Below are 13,959 nucleotides of genomic sequence, written 5' to 3'. Positions count from 1 at the left end.
GCGATGGCATCCATGGATACTGTTTAGTAAAAATTTGCAACTCCTTCTGTCTCAGAACTTCTAAATCATATATGAATATTGAAGTCTCATGAGATGGGATGATATCATCAACCTTATTTTGCAACAGGGAAACTAAAGCAAGGGGAGTTTAGGTGACTTCCAAAATTCACACATGGGCTAAGTGGCAATATCTATGATGCTATACTGAGTTTCACATCTTTCTGTGTGCCTGAGATACTGAGATTCTTAGATAATCGTCCATTTTGGCTCCCATTCAAGTTGATTCACCTTTCTTTCTGCAGTGCATAAGGGAAACAAATGCTGAATATGCAATTGCTGAGAAAAAGAAAGGAAAATTTGAGTCATAAATTGCTGGATACCTGAAGATACAAGGGTCTTTTTTAGACTAGGTAGTAACAATTGCATACAAGTTTTTATCACTTTTTAGAATATTTATTTCTCCACCAGAAATATATAACTTCATCCAACAGTCAATAAAAACCCATAAAGCCACCAGTTTGGTTATTACAAAACACACCACAGCTTACAGGAATGTTGGCTTTTAGACATTCAAAATTTAAAATCAAATGTTTTTAAAAAAAGGAAAAATACTTTTTGTCTGTGTAACTGCACACAACTTAGAGCATCTTCAGATTCACGGCGTAAAACTTCCTAGTTTCAAAACCCCTATAATAACATGGAAAGAGTTACTGGGCATTGGAATGGGCTGCCCAGGGACCACGCATGGAGGTGTTTAAGAAGAGACTGGATGTGGCATCTGTGCCGTGGTCTGGTTGCCATGATGGTGTTCAGTCATAGGCTGGACTCTCAGAGCTTTTTTCCAATCTGATTGATTCTGTGATTCTTCTTCTTTTTTTTTTTTTTTAGATAAAAATAAAAGAACAGGAGCTTTCTCACCACGGTTCTTTCAGATGACAACCTTCTGCAATGGCATTTTAAGGCTAATATAAACGTACATCCAATACAAAATATTTTAGGGAAATCATTTTGAGTAATTAAACTTCTGATATTTCCATTAGAAGCAAAGTAATAATTTTTTTTTTCTATAATAAGACATAATTTTTCACCTAGGACATACAGTTTAGCTTATGGAATGTCTGATAATTAACCTGAGGAAGACAACACTGTTCCAGAATTTACTGTGTTATGGATATAGTACTAAGTATAAAGTGTACACAGAATTGACATGTAATCTATAAAGATTATAAAAGAATTGCAGAGTGTTCTGGGCTTATAAAAGAATTGAAGACTACAATAAGAGAAAACATACATGGAAGTTGCTGAAATTCAAAGTATTTCTTTCTAGAGGCATGTATAACAACATTGCTCTAAGTACAAGAGTTCAGGGGACATGGATGACACCGTAACACCTTGGCCAGTCAGTGAGAGTCCAGTAGAGCGACTCTTTCTGTGAGTAAATCAGAACTGGAAATACACTGAGAAATACCATCCTAATAAGGAAAGTAAATTAAAGTCAAAGACTCATGACTTCTTGCACAGAACATTCTCCTAAATAAAAAACAGTCCTACCAACTATATGCCCCTCTGCTTTATTTAACCACAATATGAGGATGAGCGATTTACAATATATTGGAGCCGGGTTAGGAAATGGAGAGGATATTGTCAGGTCCCCCAAAATTAAGGAAACTACACTGTAAAATAAATTGATTTACTTCACATGCTCTTGAAATGTCCTCAAGAACAAGCAGTTAACAACTGCCAATCCAGGAATGAAGCAAAATTAGCACTGAAATACTGTCTCAGTGTGCACTGTATCTCCTCCTACTGTTCAAAAACTTTGAACAGTAATTTCTCATACTTGAAGGACTGAAGATCTCACCTAGCTCAAGAATCCAATTTTATGAGGTGGAATGGTTTTGTTTTCTTGAACTCCCAGACGAGGCTGTGAATAGACAGGTACCACCCATCCTAGGCTACTGCCCGTTCAGGAGCAGGTCTTTGCGGGGCCACAGTTAGGATATGGACTGTTTTTTGGGTCATCAGTCACATATATAAAAAGCCACTACTTTTAGAACACATATAACTGGTTCCTGACAGGTTAGCTCATGAGAAGTCAAAGCAGCAGGAGCAGTCAAGTAAAACACTGTATTTATCATGTCAGTACCTCTTGAACCAGAATAAGCTCCTAGGCACACTTGTGCAGAAACCACAGTTAAGGTCAGAGGCTTGAGGCACCACGTCTTCTGGAGTAACCCCACTCACTAAATGGCTCAACTATTGCAAGTTGCCCTATCTCATTCATTTTTTTTAACTGTTAAAGTGTATTGCTCAAATGTCCTCACCAACACACATCATTTATGATGTAAAATTTTACTGGCAGCTCATCTACGGATGAAGAGTCTGCATTTTTACCCCTTAATGCCTTCCCCAGGCTTGTTTTGAGATTACAGCACTGAGAGTGCCAGGCCCCTCCATGAGGATGCACCAACACTGCTCATCACCAAAAGAACCCTTTTTTTTTTTTTCGGCTTGTGCCACAACTCTTGCATTTGTTTGTGATTAACAGACAAGTTCTTTCTCTCCCCCCAGGACTCAGAAAGGAAAGCTCCCTGTTGGTCTTGTCAAGGCTAACCCTCTGCTGAAGTGAGAGAAATAGGGAATGTCACTCCTTCCCCAGCATCACCTCCTCCCCCACCATTACTGGCAGAAAAACTGGCCAAGTGTGGGAAGGTGGGCAGAGAGCAGTGCAAGACCCATCGGGCAGTGAGTCTGGGTATTTACAAAGCATGGAGCAGACACTGTTCTGCCTCTTGAGCAGGGGAAAGAGATTTTTCAGGACCCAGGAAGAATTTGGGAAAATAGGCAAAATATCATCTTTGCAAAGACTGTCTGGATTAGGAGGAGAATTGTGTTCACAACTTTTATTTTTATTCCAAAGGAGACCTGAGTTCTTCTACAGCAAATGCTCAATGCTCTGCTCTGGTTTTCAGTGAAACTTTGCTTAAAGACAATGCTCTTCTGGTGCTTCATGTACCCACCTAAAGGAAGCAGGGGAAGATAAATTCTCCTCAAAGCCCTAGCCCAAGTCATGGTCCCTTCTCATGAACTAATCAGAAAGCTAGCTTCACTTGCAGGAAGAGACTAACTACCTTTTTTAAATGCACATTATTAATAATACCTTGTTTAACCTGGTTATTTCTTTTGAGACAAAATCGTTTTTCAAGACTTCTGGAGGATTCTAGAGCAGAGGATGACTAATACACTTGGCAATTCTACAGTGACTTTAAATTTGGGTATTATTAAAGCCTGTTATTTTCAGATTTGTTTTGGGTCTATTCTAAAATAAGAAAAAAAAATAGAGGTTACAAGCAAATCAGAATAACTAAAGATTTCTCAAGAAAGGAAAGAAGGCTGATGTGATGGAAGAAGCTGAAGAACTCTTCCTAATGGTCTCTACAGTATGCACAAACATTGAAGTGGAACTGTCCAATTTTTTTTTGAAACAAAATCTATTACCTTACTATGACACAGACGGGTTAACTTACTAGAAACAGATGGGTTAACATTTCAACTAAAGAAACAAAAAATTTCAGCCAAGGGATTTTTGCTTGTCTGGAGAATTTTGTAGCCACAGAAATAAAAGGGAAGCAAAATGAGGCCATTTCCAGACCAGGCATGCTGGAAATTAACAACTGATTCTATACAAATGAATCATTTAAGAACAAGGGCCTCTGTTTTATTTTGTTTTGTTTTGTTTTGTTTTCTGAAGGAAATACAAAATCCTTATGATGTAGAAATGTTTTAGATGTGATTAATTACTTCCTTAGACAGGTATTGCCTGTGGCTCTGCAAAAAAAGGAAATAACTGCTACTTCTTCCTCAGCAAGAATTTAACCAAGCACTGTCACATGAAAAAAAAAATTCTTTTATGTCTGTACCCTTAAAAGTTCAGACAGGACAGAAGAGAAAAGTGGGGCCAACTTGCCAAGGAAGCAAGCTGGTCAGATGCAGTTAAAGATTAATCACAGACCTTTTTCCATCAAAAGAATTGGGTACATGGGTGTGAATAAAGCACTTGTTAGCACAGTGCTAACTGACAGGAACGACTATTACTGAGATTTATTCCCATAACAGATGACAAATTTTAATCCTCTAAAATAATTCATGAGCTTCAGAAAGTGGGAAGAGCTGAGAAAAGCAATAGCAATATACCAGGTCTTCTTCACGAACAGGAGGGACACAGTCCTACGCTCATAATCAGTAGCAAGGTGGTTAGACACATGCAAACATAAGCACATCTTTTTCTTAACCAGTTAAGGATAAAATTTAAAGGAAGATTCTGTAAAAAACCTTCTAATAGGCACAGTCAGGGTAAGAAATCTCACTAGTACACAAGCAAAGCACAATAAGGATTACATGACATATCTATGAGACTATATTCCAAAGTACCCTCACAGAAAAGCTCCTCTGAAAGAGAAACTAGAAGAATAACATCTGAACAGCACCACAGAGCTTTGCAGACTTCAACATGTGCTCATCTAATGATGCTAACATGACTACCTGACATTTTTTCTAAGCATAAGAGTTGGCATTACCAGGGCAGTGCATCCCTAAAAAGAAAAAAATTGGTACTACAAGTGAGAAAATACAGTTCTTCAGATAGAACACTGAAAAACGTCCTGCTTTAGGAAGCTGCACCATATTGCAGCTAGAATCACAATTTGCAGTAAATATGTTTTCAGATTAAGGATAGCATTTGGAACCATAGTTTTAAGTGATAAAGTATCATGGAATTTGTGTTAACTAATTAAGCTATTAGGAATTCTGATATCACAGTCAGTTTAAAAAAAAAAAACAAACCAGCAAATACTAATGCTCAGTGCTACTTAAAAAGTAAGTATTCTTCTGTTGTCATGGCCTAGGTTTAATTACTGCACTGCAAAAATATTTAGGGATACCAATACTTAAGATTTACCTATAGAGGCTAAGTGTAGCACTGTACAGAATTACATTCATTTCATGGCAACAATGTGAATCAAAATATTCTAGGAAGGTAATAATAGTCCTCTGTGTTTGGATCAAACATCTAATCCCTTGGGGGGGGGAGGACCCAACATTCTTAAAAATTAATTTTTATAGACTCCTTTAACCTCGCTATCCCTGCTTGAAATCAGAAGTATTAAGTGACACAAGGTTGCCTTTCTTACAGACTTAATACAGATTTACCTGTATTAACAGGTAAATCAAGGGAACATACAATAACAGGATTTTGATGGTCCTTTCCAAAGTATGTTTATATTTAGGCAGGGTGAAGAAAAAGAAACTACATTTTACCTTTGGGTGTTGGAATTGGTCTCTCAAGTCTATCCACATGACCTAAGGGGTCATTTGAATCTGGAATTTCCATTTCACCTAGGAAGGAATAAAGAGATTTGGTTGAATTGAGGTTCTGAGTTAATCTTTCTGTTAAACAGCGTTACACCATTGAGTTCAGCAAACTCACTCAGTCCAGATTCTGCTCCCAGAGTAGCACACAGGAAACATACCCTAACGAGGTCAGGATTTATCCACTGCAGATTAGAAAACTTTACAATAATTTACTTTGTGGATTTACTTTGTGTTTGGCAAAGACGGGCAGCATTAAAAACTACTTTTCATTTCTTACCAGAATCAAATTCACACGGTTTTACAAAGAACGCAAATATTTTCTGTCAGCAGTGCTGGCTTGCAAAATGAAGCAGTACCTCAGCTTTACTGACAGTCTCAGTTGCAAAATGACGTAAGTTTACCTTTGAAGTTACATTACAGTAACTCAGATTCTATTTCCAGGGGTCAGACTCATCATCGCTGCTGACTTTCTTATCCCATTCTCAGCCTCATCCCTAAAGGGTATCTTCCACAAATGAAAATCTAATGATGTTACTTAAGCATTTCAAAGCGTGAGGAAAGGGATAGAGATCTTCTGTCTGTCCTCCTTGTTTGTGTCTAATGTATCAGAGCAAGTCAGCAGACAGTAGACAGTACTTTCATGTTCCTTTGCATTTGTAGGTCTTGCTAAACCCTGACCATTATAAATCAGGAGTTGACCTGTCTGCTCTCCCTTTTGAAAATATGATGTTGTAAGGAACAGAGCTGAAATTCTACATCAGATAAAGCTGCAGATGTGCCTTAACTAAAACAACTTCTAAAATTACATCCCTTTTTTTTTTTTTTTGACCTTTTCTAATTTACATTTAATTGTCAAAATTCTTTAAGACTTTGGGATGTCACCAAGAGAGCACATAAATCTAAGTTCATCAGAATCTAAAGCGAAAGATCTGGGGTTTGTAGATCTGTTAGGGGTGTACACTCTATTGTTTTGGGTAAAATGAAACTAGAGAAAAGGCTCTCTCTCTTCCTTTTGTCCACATCACCCTTTCTCCAAATTACACCCTACAACAATACTCTGACTGCAAGTCACAGTGATAAAATACAAGTAACACCATCCCTATCTTCTGCCACATTATGAAAGAAGAAAATAACTGACACTTCTTTGTTTTCCCTTTATTCTTTTACCCATTATTTGAGAACAGATTTAGCTAACTTGCCTTTAAGTCTACAAAGGGAAACACAGAAAGTGAAGACATTCCCTACAACAGCCCGGGTCTGAAAGTATCTATTTTGTCACAGTCCTGCCTTCATCTCTCCCTTCATCTCCCACTGCTCGAGGTTCCTTGCCTGACACTAGTACAGATTCCACTTGATTTGTGTGCTTATTCCCAGACACCCCAACTAGAGTGATGGTGAAGATGGTGTTGTACCCTTGGTAACACACTCTTTGAACAGCCAAGGCCTGGGCAGATATCATCTTCTGCCACTCCCAGCACTGGCCACTGGAAATGAGAGACAGTATTCGTCTGCAGGCTGGAACGAGAAATGGAAATGGGTGGCCAAGCTGGTGACATCTTAAATTGCCATTGTAAATCCCACTGCAGTGTGTCTTCATTCCCCTGAGGGCACGGTACAGACTTAGTGCCTGACTTTTTACTGCACAGAAGTTTTGCTGATTTGTTCGATTCAGTGCGAATCAGTGAATGCATGATAGGTGTATTCTGTCAAATTTCAGCAGAGATACATAACATCCTGCTCCTACCAGGGGGCAGCAAGGCAAGTTCACCTCTATTCCCTGGCTCTTGGTTCCTCTGTGTCACACAGGAGGTTTAGAATGGGACAGCAGCATTTAATGGCCACAGGGAGGATAAATTCAAGATGAGATAATCAATTAAAAGAAGAGTGGGAAAACCAACTGGCTTTTTAGTCCACAGGCACCTGCACTTAGCTTATCATAATCCACCAGGAAGGAACATTTTTAGGAACACTTGGTTGCTTAGCACTCAGATCTCTGGACTCCAGACTGCCCAAGATCTGAGCGGCATTTCTGGTTTAATACCATGTGTTCAACTTTAAAATAATTGTTCCGTTCTTTCAGTAGTTTAGTGGGGCTTACAACATGAAAAGACACTGGAAGTTCAGATAAATGAGCACAGAAAAGTTTTCCTCTCTTATCTCCCCTTCCCAGCCTCATCTCTCTTAATTTTTTTAAAGTTTTTCAAAACAAGGATGGAAAGAAACAAAAGCATTTGCTGCTTTGAAAAAATTTCAGTAATAGTTTTTTGTGATTTACCCTTATACTTGATATGTTTCTGTCTGGAAAAAAACATTAATCTCCAGATGTGCTTTACCAGAGAACAATTACAAAACATAGATGACACCTATTATTAAAGCCTCCAGAACCAAGTAAAATTAAAATTAAAATAAAATTTAAATTTAAATAAAATTAAAAATCTTTTGTGTACTTTGCAAATTACAAATACAAACCAGATCCATCACTAAAACTTGCTTTTATGAAAGAAACATGTATATTCCACTTCCACCATATTTAGGCCAAATTCCAAGCTTTAATCCCAAAGTTTCTGTACCACAAATTAAACCACCAAAAGTTATTATCAATATGAAAAAATTAAGTTTTTCACACCATAAATGCTCCTGTATAAGACAACCAACAAGTCACTACAACAAAATAAAACCTTTTTCTCTTGCACTAAACAGGATTAAAAAATCCTGAAGTCAAGAACTTAAAGGAAAAACCTGAATATTTGAATATGTTGAATATTATTCTCAGCGCTTTCTGATTTTGCATTACTAACTTAGTGTGTTTTTCCTGCTATGCGTGAATCCACGGTGTTAACTTCAACAGCTTGTCATTTTTTCTTCAATTTTCCTCATTGTAGTACAGACGCATCCCTGATCAAGTGCTTCTGTACTAGGCTTTCTGCAGTTTTATTCTTGTTTGAAGACTCCTACACAACTGTGCTCCTGCCTACACCTGATTTTTAACTTATGTCCCTTTTCCCATGTTGTTTAACCAATATTTCCATGAGGGTATCCCATTTTGCTTTTCTTCTTCCTATTTTCTGTATGTTTCCCTGGCAGAATATTTATGAGCTGTTTCACTGCCTGGAGAGGGAAAAACATCCACAAAGTAACTTAAGGCGTCCGACTTTCACTGTCAGTCTTGATCAGTGAAAAGCCAGTGTTAAAAAAGACATAATTGTTCATTAAACTGATTTTAGATGCCACAAAGATCAGATAGTCACCTCTTTTTATATCTATAACACATACAGTACTGTCATACAATGCTAAGAAAAAAAAAAGTAGAGTTTCAAAACACAAAACTGGCAAAACAACAGCGCTGTTGTTATTAAAAACTGATAAGAAGAAAAGTGCTCAATATTTGAACTTTAGATGTGATATTACCAACTCACACTGGTAGTAAGTATGCTCCCACACACTGGGAACACTGAACAGTGTGTGCTGTTGAGGCTCTCTCATCTCAAAAAGGGTACAGAAGAGCTGGAAGAGTTTCAGAGAAGAACAGTGAGAATAATTAGTTATAAGCCAGGTTTTGCACAGCTGCTAGGATCTGTCTCTGAGTTCAGAGACACTAAGGGTCTGTGGAGTCAACAGAGTCTTAGAGTGGATGGACCTACCTCTCAGCAAAAGAAATGGCAGAGTTAGAAAAAAATAGCAACAATTAATTTCAAAACAAAGTTAAAACAAGGTAAAGTTTTCTCAGACGAGATGTAGTTGGATTGAGGGCAGAGTTCACATGGGCTACAGGTGAGAGTGGGCAAGTTAATTCAGACCTATCTCACAGAAATCCCACGTGGGTAAGGAAGTCCATGAGTTCAAAGGAGCTGGAGGCTAAGTAGATATCCAGCACAGAGTAGTACTACGTACCTAGACCTCTTCTTACACTTTTACTTCACCACTTCATTTTTGTTGCCATGAGAACCAAGACACAGCATTGCACAGATCTCTTGTCTGCTCCAGTATGGTTGCTCTTTTATTTTCCACTTGCGTATGTTCTCTGCTCAGACATTAAATGTATCACAGCTTATTTCTGAAAACCCACTTCTTCAATTTATATTTGCAGTGGCAGAGTGAGGTAGAAAATATCATGAGTGCCTTGTCCTCCATGCACATTGCATGACCAGATAAGACTTCAAAAGAACCAGAACTCAGCCTGAATGCCAGCTGCCAGCATGGGACAGCGTATGTGCCAAATGTAGATACCCAGGAATATCACTCTTTTCAGGGAACACACAGTCAAGTTAAATGCAGATACTGTAAACAGTAACTCTTTTAAACTTCTCACCCACACACACACGATTTCTTAACTTTTCAGGGCAATAAAGGAAGCTATTTCAACTTAAGGAAATTGCCATCTCCAAAAGAGAAACCATATTTAAAAATTGATGTTCTACAATTTTGATGTACAAAATACATTTTGTTCCTTTGACTTACTGCAGCAAACTGCAGCAAGAAAACAAGTGATACAGAAAATCCTTTTCCAGACAGTATATAAATAATTATCTCTTGTTTTGTCAATTCTCTTCTCCTGAAAATATAACAAAGATTTGCTTACTGACAAGGTCCAGCACACTGCTCTGTTTCAGGCACCAGTGACCAACAAAATACAGAAGCAAATATCCAGTGTTATTCAGACAGGGATGTTCTTCTTCATTTTTCAAAACTGTTTCCCAACTGATCACAGTATCAACACACCGGGCATAAACCAGTCATCATAAAAGAGCTGAATTTCTCCCTCTGAAATGGTTATTAGCTCACAGCTCATTCATTACTTGAGAGGTAACTGGAATAAACAGATTCCAAAACGCTCATGGCCACTCAGCAGACACCAACACAGTGCATTAGTCTTCATCAAAAAGCCTGTCACAAGGGGGTGGTTGCCATAATTGATACCAGGGACAAACCAAGGCCTCAGCCTCACACAGGAAGAGTAAAAACAGGAGCCAGGTATTTTCAACCAGAGTGGGCCTGATTTAGAACAGTTAAGGGCTGGCTGATGCAATGACATGCAATGTTAATAACTGCCTTTCAGTTATTGCAGAGCGCAGATGAGATCTTAAAAGATGAGAAATTGCACAAACATTTCCTATTATTTATTAAAAAGAGTAAAAAAAGGAGTGCCAGAGAATTATAGAGCTATCAGCTTAACTTCAATTCCTGGAAAAATAATGGAACAAAGAGGTTATTTTTAAGCATTTACGATAAAGCAAAGAGATGAGTAATAACCAAAGTAGAAGCCAACGTTGACTTGGCTTACATGGATTAGAACTGAACATAAGTCAACAACCAAAAGCTGTTGCAAACAAGGCAGACTTCATACCAGGAGACATAAACAACAGTAATCTTCCTCATCTACTCAAACCTAGTAAAGCCCTGGACTGTTTTTTCAATTTCTTGTGTTCCATTGCAAGATGGGTAAGAGTAAAACTGAAATGCTGTCACTAGCACCATGAGGACATTGTACAAACCATGGCTAACAGAAAGAAAAAATAGTGACTACTACACCTGCTTAGTCTGAAGAAGATTAGCCGTTGACTCAGGGCTAGTATTCTTCAAACACAAAGGTCTCAGTGAATGAAATTTTCCAGGGTGGCAGATTTGGCAACCATCTATTTTATATATGACACTGCACAGGTAATAGCTACTTCTTATCCCAGGGTGAAACAGGATCTTTTCCAGTCTCATGATTCCATGAGTTAAACAACCATCTTTGTACCACTGTATTTTAAATCCCAAAGCTTACAAATAAATCCTTCACCACTAACAACTGCACAGAGCTACAATTAGGGAAACTGCAGATTTTTGTTCAGAATTTTCTTCCACTTGTCAATAATCCTGTTTCTGTAGCTGAAACCATTTTCTGATTTAAGCAGCAATATGCAACCTTTGCTTCCTGCGTCTGTAACCTTTTACTCGAGTTCTAACTTTCTTCCAATAACATAAAGCCCCCAAACTCTCTCTCTTCAGCCTAATACCCTCTAATATTCTGTTCTTTTCTTCGTAAAACTTTGTTGACCTTCTGTCAATTACTAACCTCTGGAACTCCCAAACAAAGGGCCCACTGTACCCTTTGATTCAGCTGCCAATCTGATTACTTTGGCTGGGGGAGGCAGGCTGCTTGGGTTGCTGAATTAGGGCCTTTCATTGAAATTTCTCTTTTCCAACATCTGCAGCCCCTGGCAACCAATTGCAGAGTGGGCTTGGCAGAACTGTAAAGGGTGGTGAATAGTCTACAAAAGATGCAGTTTGTAGCATAAAATCAGTGCGCCCCTTTCATAGTGGTGGCAGATTAGAACCTTCATGGCACACGTTGCTTAACTGCTGCAGCTTCACATAAAAATAGCTGAAGGTGGGGGAAATAACCTTCACTTTCTGTTGCAGTTGCCCTGTCGAGCTAATTGTGAAGTCTGCAAAACAGTCACTTCTTGCCTTGTTACCAGCTTGCAAAGCATACTATTCACAGGACAACACGTTAACTAGATAAATTAAATTTATTCTTTAGCCATCAAAAAATTCTTTAACATTACTTTCAGCTAAATTCATAATGGTAAAAAGTTCTTGCTATGAGACCATTAGAAAGGGAGCAAACTTTTCTAAGCCTACTCTGTTACGACATCAAAATAACTTTAAATAAATATATTTAAAGTCAAACAACACCAGCCTACAAGTCACAGAACTACAGAAAGCAGGCCGAAAACAGAGACAAGAAACTCTTTACAAAAGCCAGTGTTGAGTTATACAGAATAAATTCCCCAAATTTATAAGCATTCCTTGTTAAAGCAAACACCTTGTTTCATTAGAATTTTCCCCTCTTCAGATTTTTTTTCTATTATACCTCATAGCTATATTGAAATGTTTTCATTTCAGTAAGTATCAGGAAAAACAGTCTGCTGCAAAATGTGGGAACTACACTACAGAACAAAAGCAGATCAAAGGTTTATGATCTGTAGCAATAAAAGAGCTTCTTTATTTGGACAGAAAATTTATCATTGACTTAAAATAAAATTCCAAACTAACAAAATGTTAAGCCACCTTCATTCTGCATGGTGAGGACTCGTTTCTTAAACACATGTTAACAGAGATGCAAAATTCTGCATTTTGTCAGATAAAGTATAAAGAGGGAATCTGTATATTGCATTAATCTCTGTTTCAGTGAATGTTTGTGTTCACAGACTCATCCAGGATAGACAAGCAGCCTGATTTGGAAAACTAGGTGTCCAGTGCATGACTGAAAAAGCACTTCATAAATTTCACAATGTTCCTGGAGGAACTTCTTCATTTAATAAAATAATCCTTATTAACCCATCATCAAACCACTCTAAAACACAGTGAAAGAAATCAGCTAACTATCAGCACAGAATTGCAGAGAAGGAATAAGTCTTGATTTTCACACAGAGCTGCAATGAACCTCCAAAACTGCATGCTGAAGATGCAGTTTATCTTCTTAGTCATCAGCCAGGCGCCTCAGCAAGTACTATGAAGTCAGTGTGAAAAGAACAAAATGAGATAAGTCATTTAAAATATTGTTAATAGGGATTCAAATACAGACTTCAATGAATACCTTGATTTATTTTAAAGTCTCATACTGTTAAAGCACATTTTACATTAACCACACAGCTGCATTTTCAATTGCACTGCCAATCTTAATCTTTTCATTACACAACCCTCATCATAAAGCTTTCCTATTAAATAACTTAGATTCTTTCTCCTGCAGTTCCTATTTGCCACTTAAAATGAGAGTTCAGAAATGCTAGTGAGACAAGCCAAAGATAAAGATTTATTCAGAATTTCAGGCACAGAGGAACCCTCATTAACAGCTGTCAAAACATTACAGTAAAACAAACAGCATCCACGGAAAAAAAGACACTCATTTTAAGTCACCATTTTCAGTGCACAAGTTCTAAAGACAATAAACTTTGGATTACAAATTATTGTATTAGTCCACAGTCAAAACACTCTGATGAAGTTATAATAAAGGCCAACTCCTCTTATTTTACAATGCAGAGTGAAGAACACTTAACAGGAACCCAGCCTATACAAAAGACTATCCAAATCCCATTTTCAGTTCTTAGGACTTCCTGCAAAGTCCTGGCCAAGTCACCTTAGGCCAAATTAGAAAAGCATTTGATGCCAAAAGATGCAGACAGATGTCTACGAGGACTTTCAAAAGCATGTGGTCACCTGAATCTCACGTCTGCAGTAAATATCCCTTAATCTTTTGCACCTCAGTTGCCCAGGGGCTGAGAGGGGGAAAGGTTAGTTCCCTGAAGTGGTTCCCAGTGCAGCTGCCTGAGTGTTTGAGTCAGCACAAGGAAAGGAGCAGCATGGAAGCAAGAAGCTAAGACAGAGAGAAGGCAGGAGAGAGTTTTTTGATGACTCTGGTGATTTATGCCACTACAAGTGATCACAGAATTCTAGACTTAAACCAGTGGCAGAGGAGCCCGACAGTCACAGCAGAGCACTGGTTTTGCTCTTAGTCAACAAAAGTAAAGCATAAAGCACTATTTGGAAATAAATTGAGATGTAATTATGCCAGTAAAACTGTCCTGAATGTTTAATAACTAA

The 13,959-nt window shown here is 38.0% G+C and overlaps 1 protein-coding gene across 2 annotated transcripts in view; it reads right to left on the bottom strand.

The window, feature by feature from the left end:
• The window catches only part of ROR2 (receptor tyrosine kinase like orphan receptor 2), a 145,253-nt gene that overhangs the window by 37,980 nt on the left and 93,314 nt on the right, over positions 1 to 13,959 (bottom strand). For both annotated transcript variants that reach the window (XM_032676484.1, XM_032676485.1), the window contains exon 2: positions 5,317 to 5,394. In XM_032676484.1, coding sequence (XP_032532375.1) covers positions 5,317 to 5,389 — 73 coding nt within the window. In that variant the 5' untranslated portion in view covers positions 5,390 to 5,394. The remainder of the gene's footprint in view (positions 1 to 5,316; positions 5,395 to 13,959) is intronic.

This window comes from Chiroxiphia lanceolata, chromosome Z (genome assembly GCF_009829145.1).
Source record: "Chiroxiphia lanceolata isolate bChiLan1 chromosome Z, bChiLan1.pri, whole genome shotgun sequence".
In the NCBI taxonomy this organism is placed as follows: Eukaryota; Metazoa; Chordata; class Aves; order Passeriformes; family Pipridae; genus Chiroxiphia; species Chiroxiphia lanceolata.
This window is presented reverse-complemented; position numbering and strand designations above follow the sequence as displayed.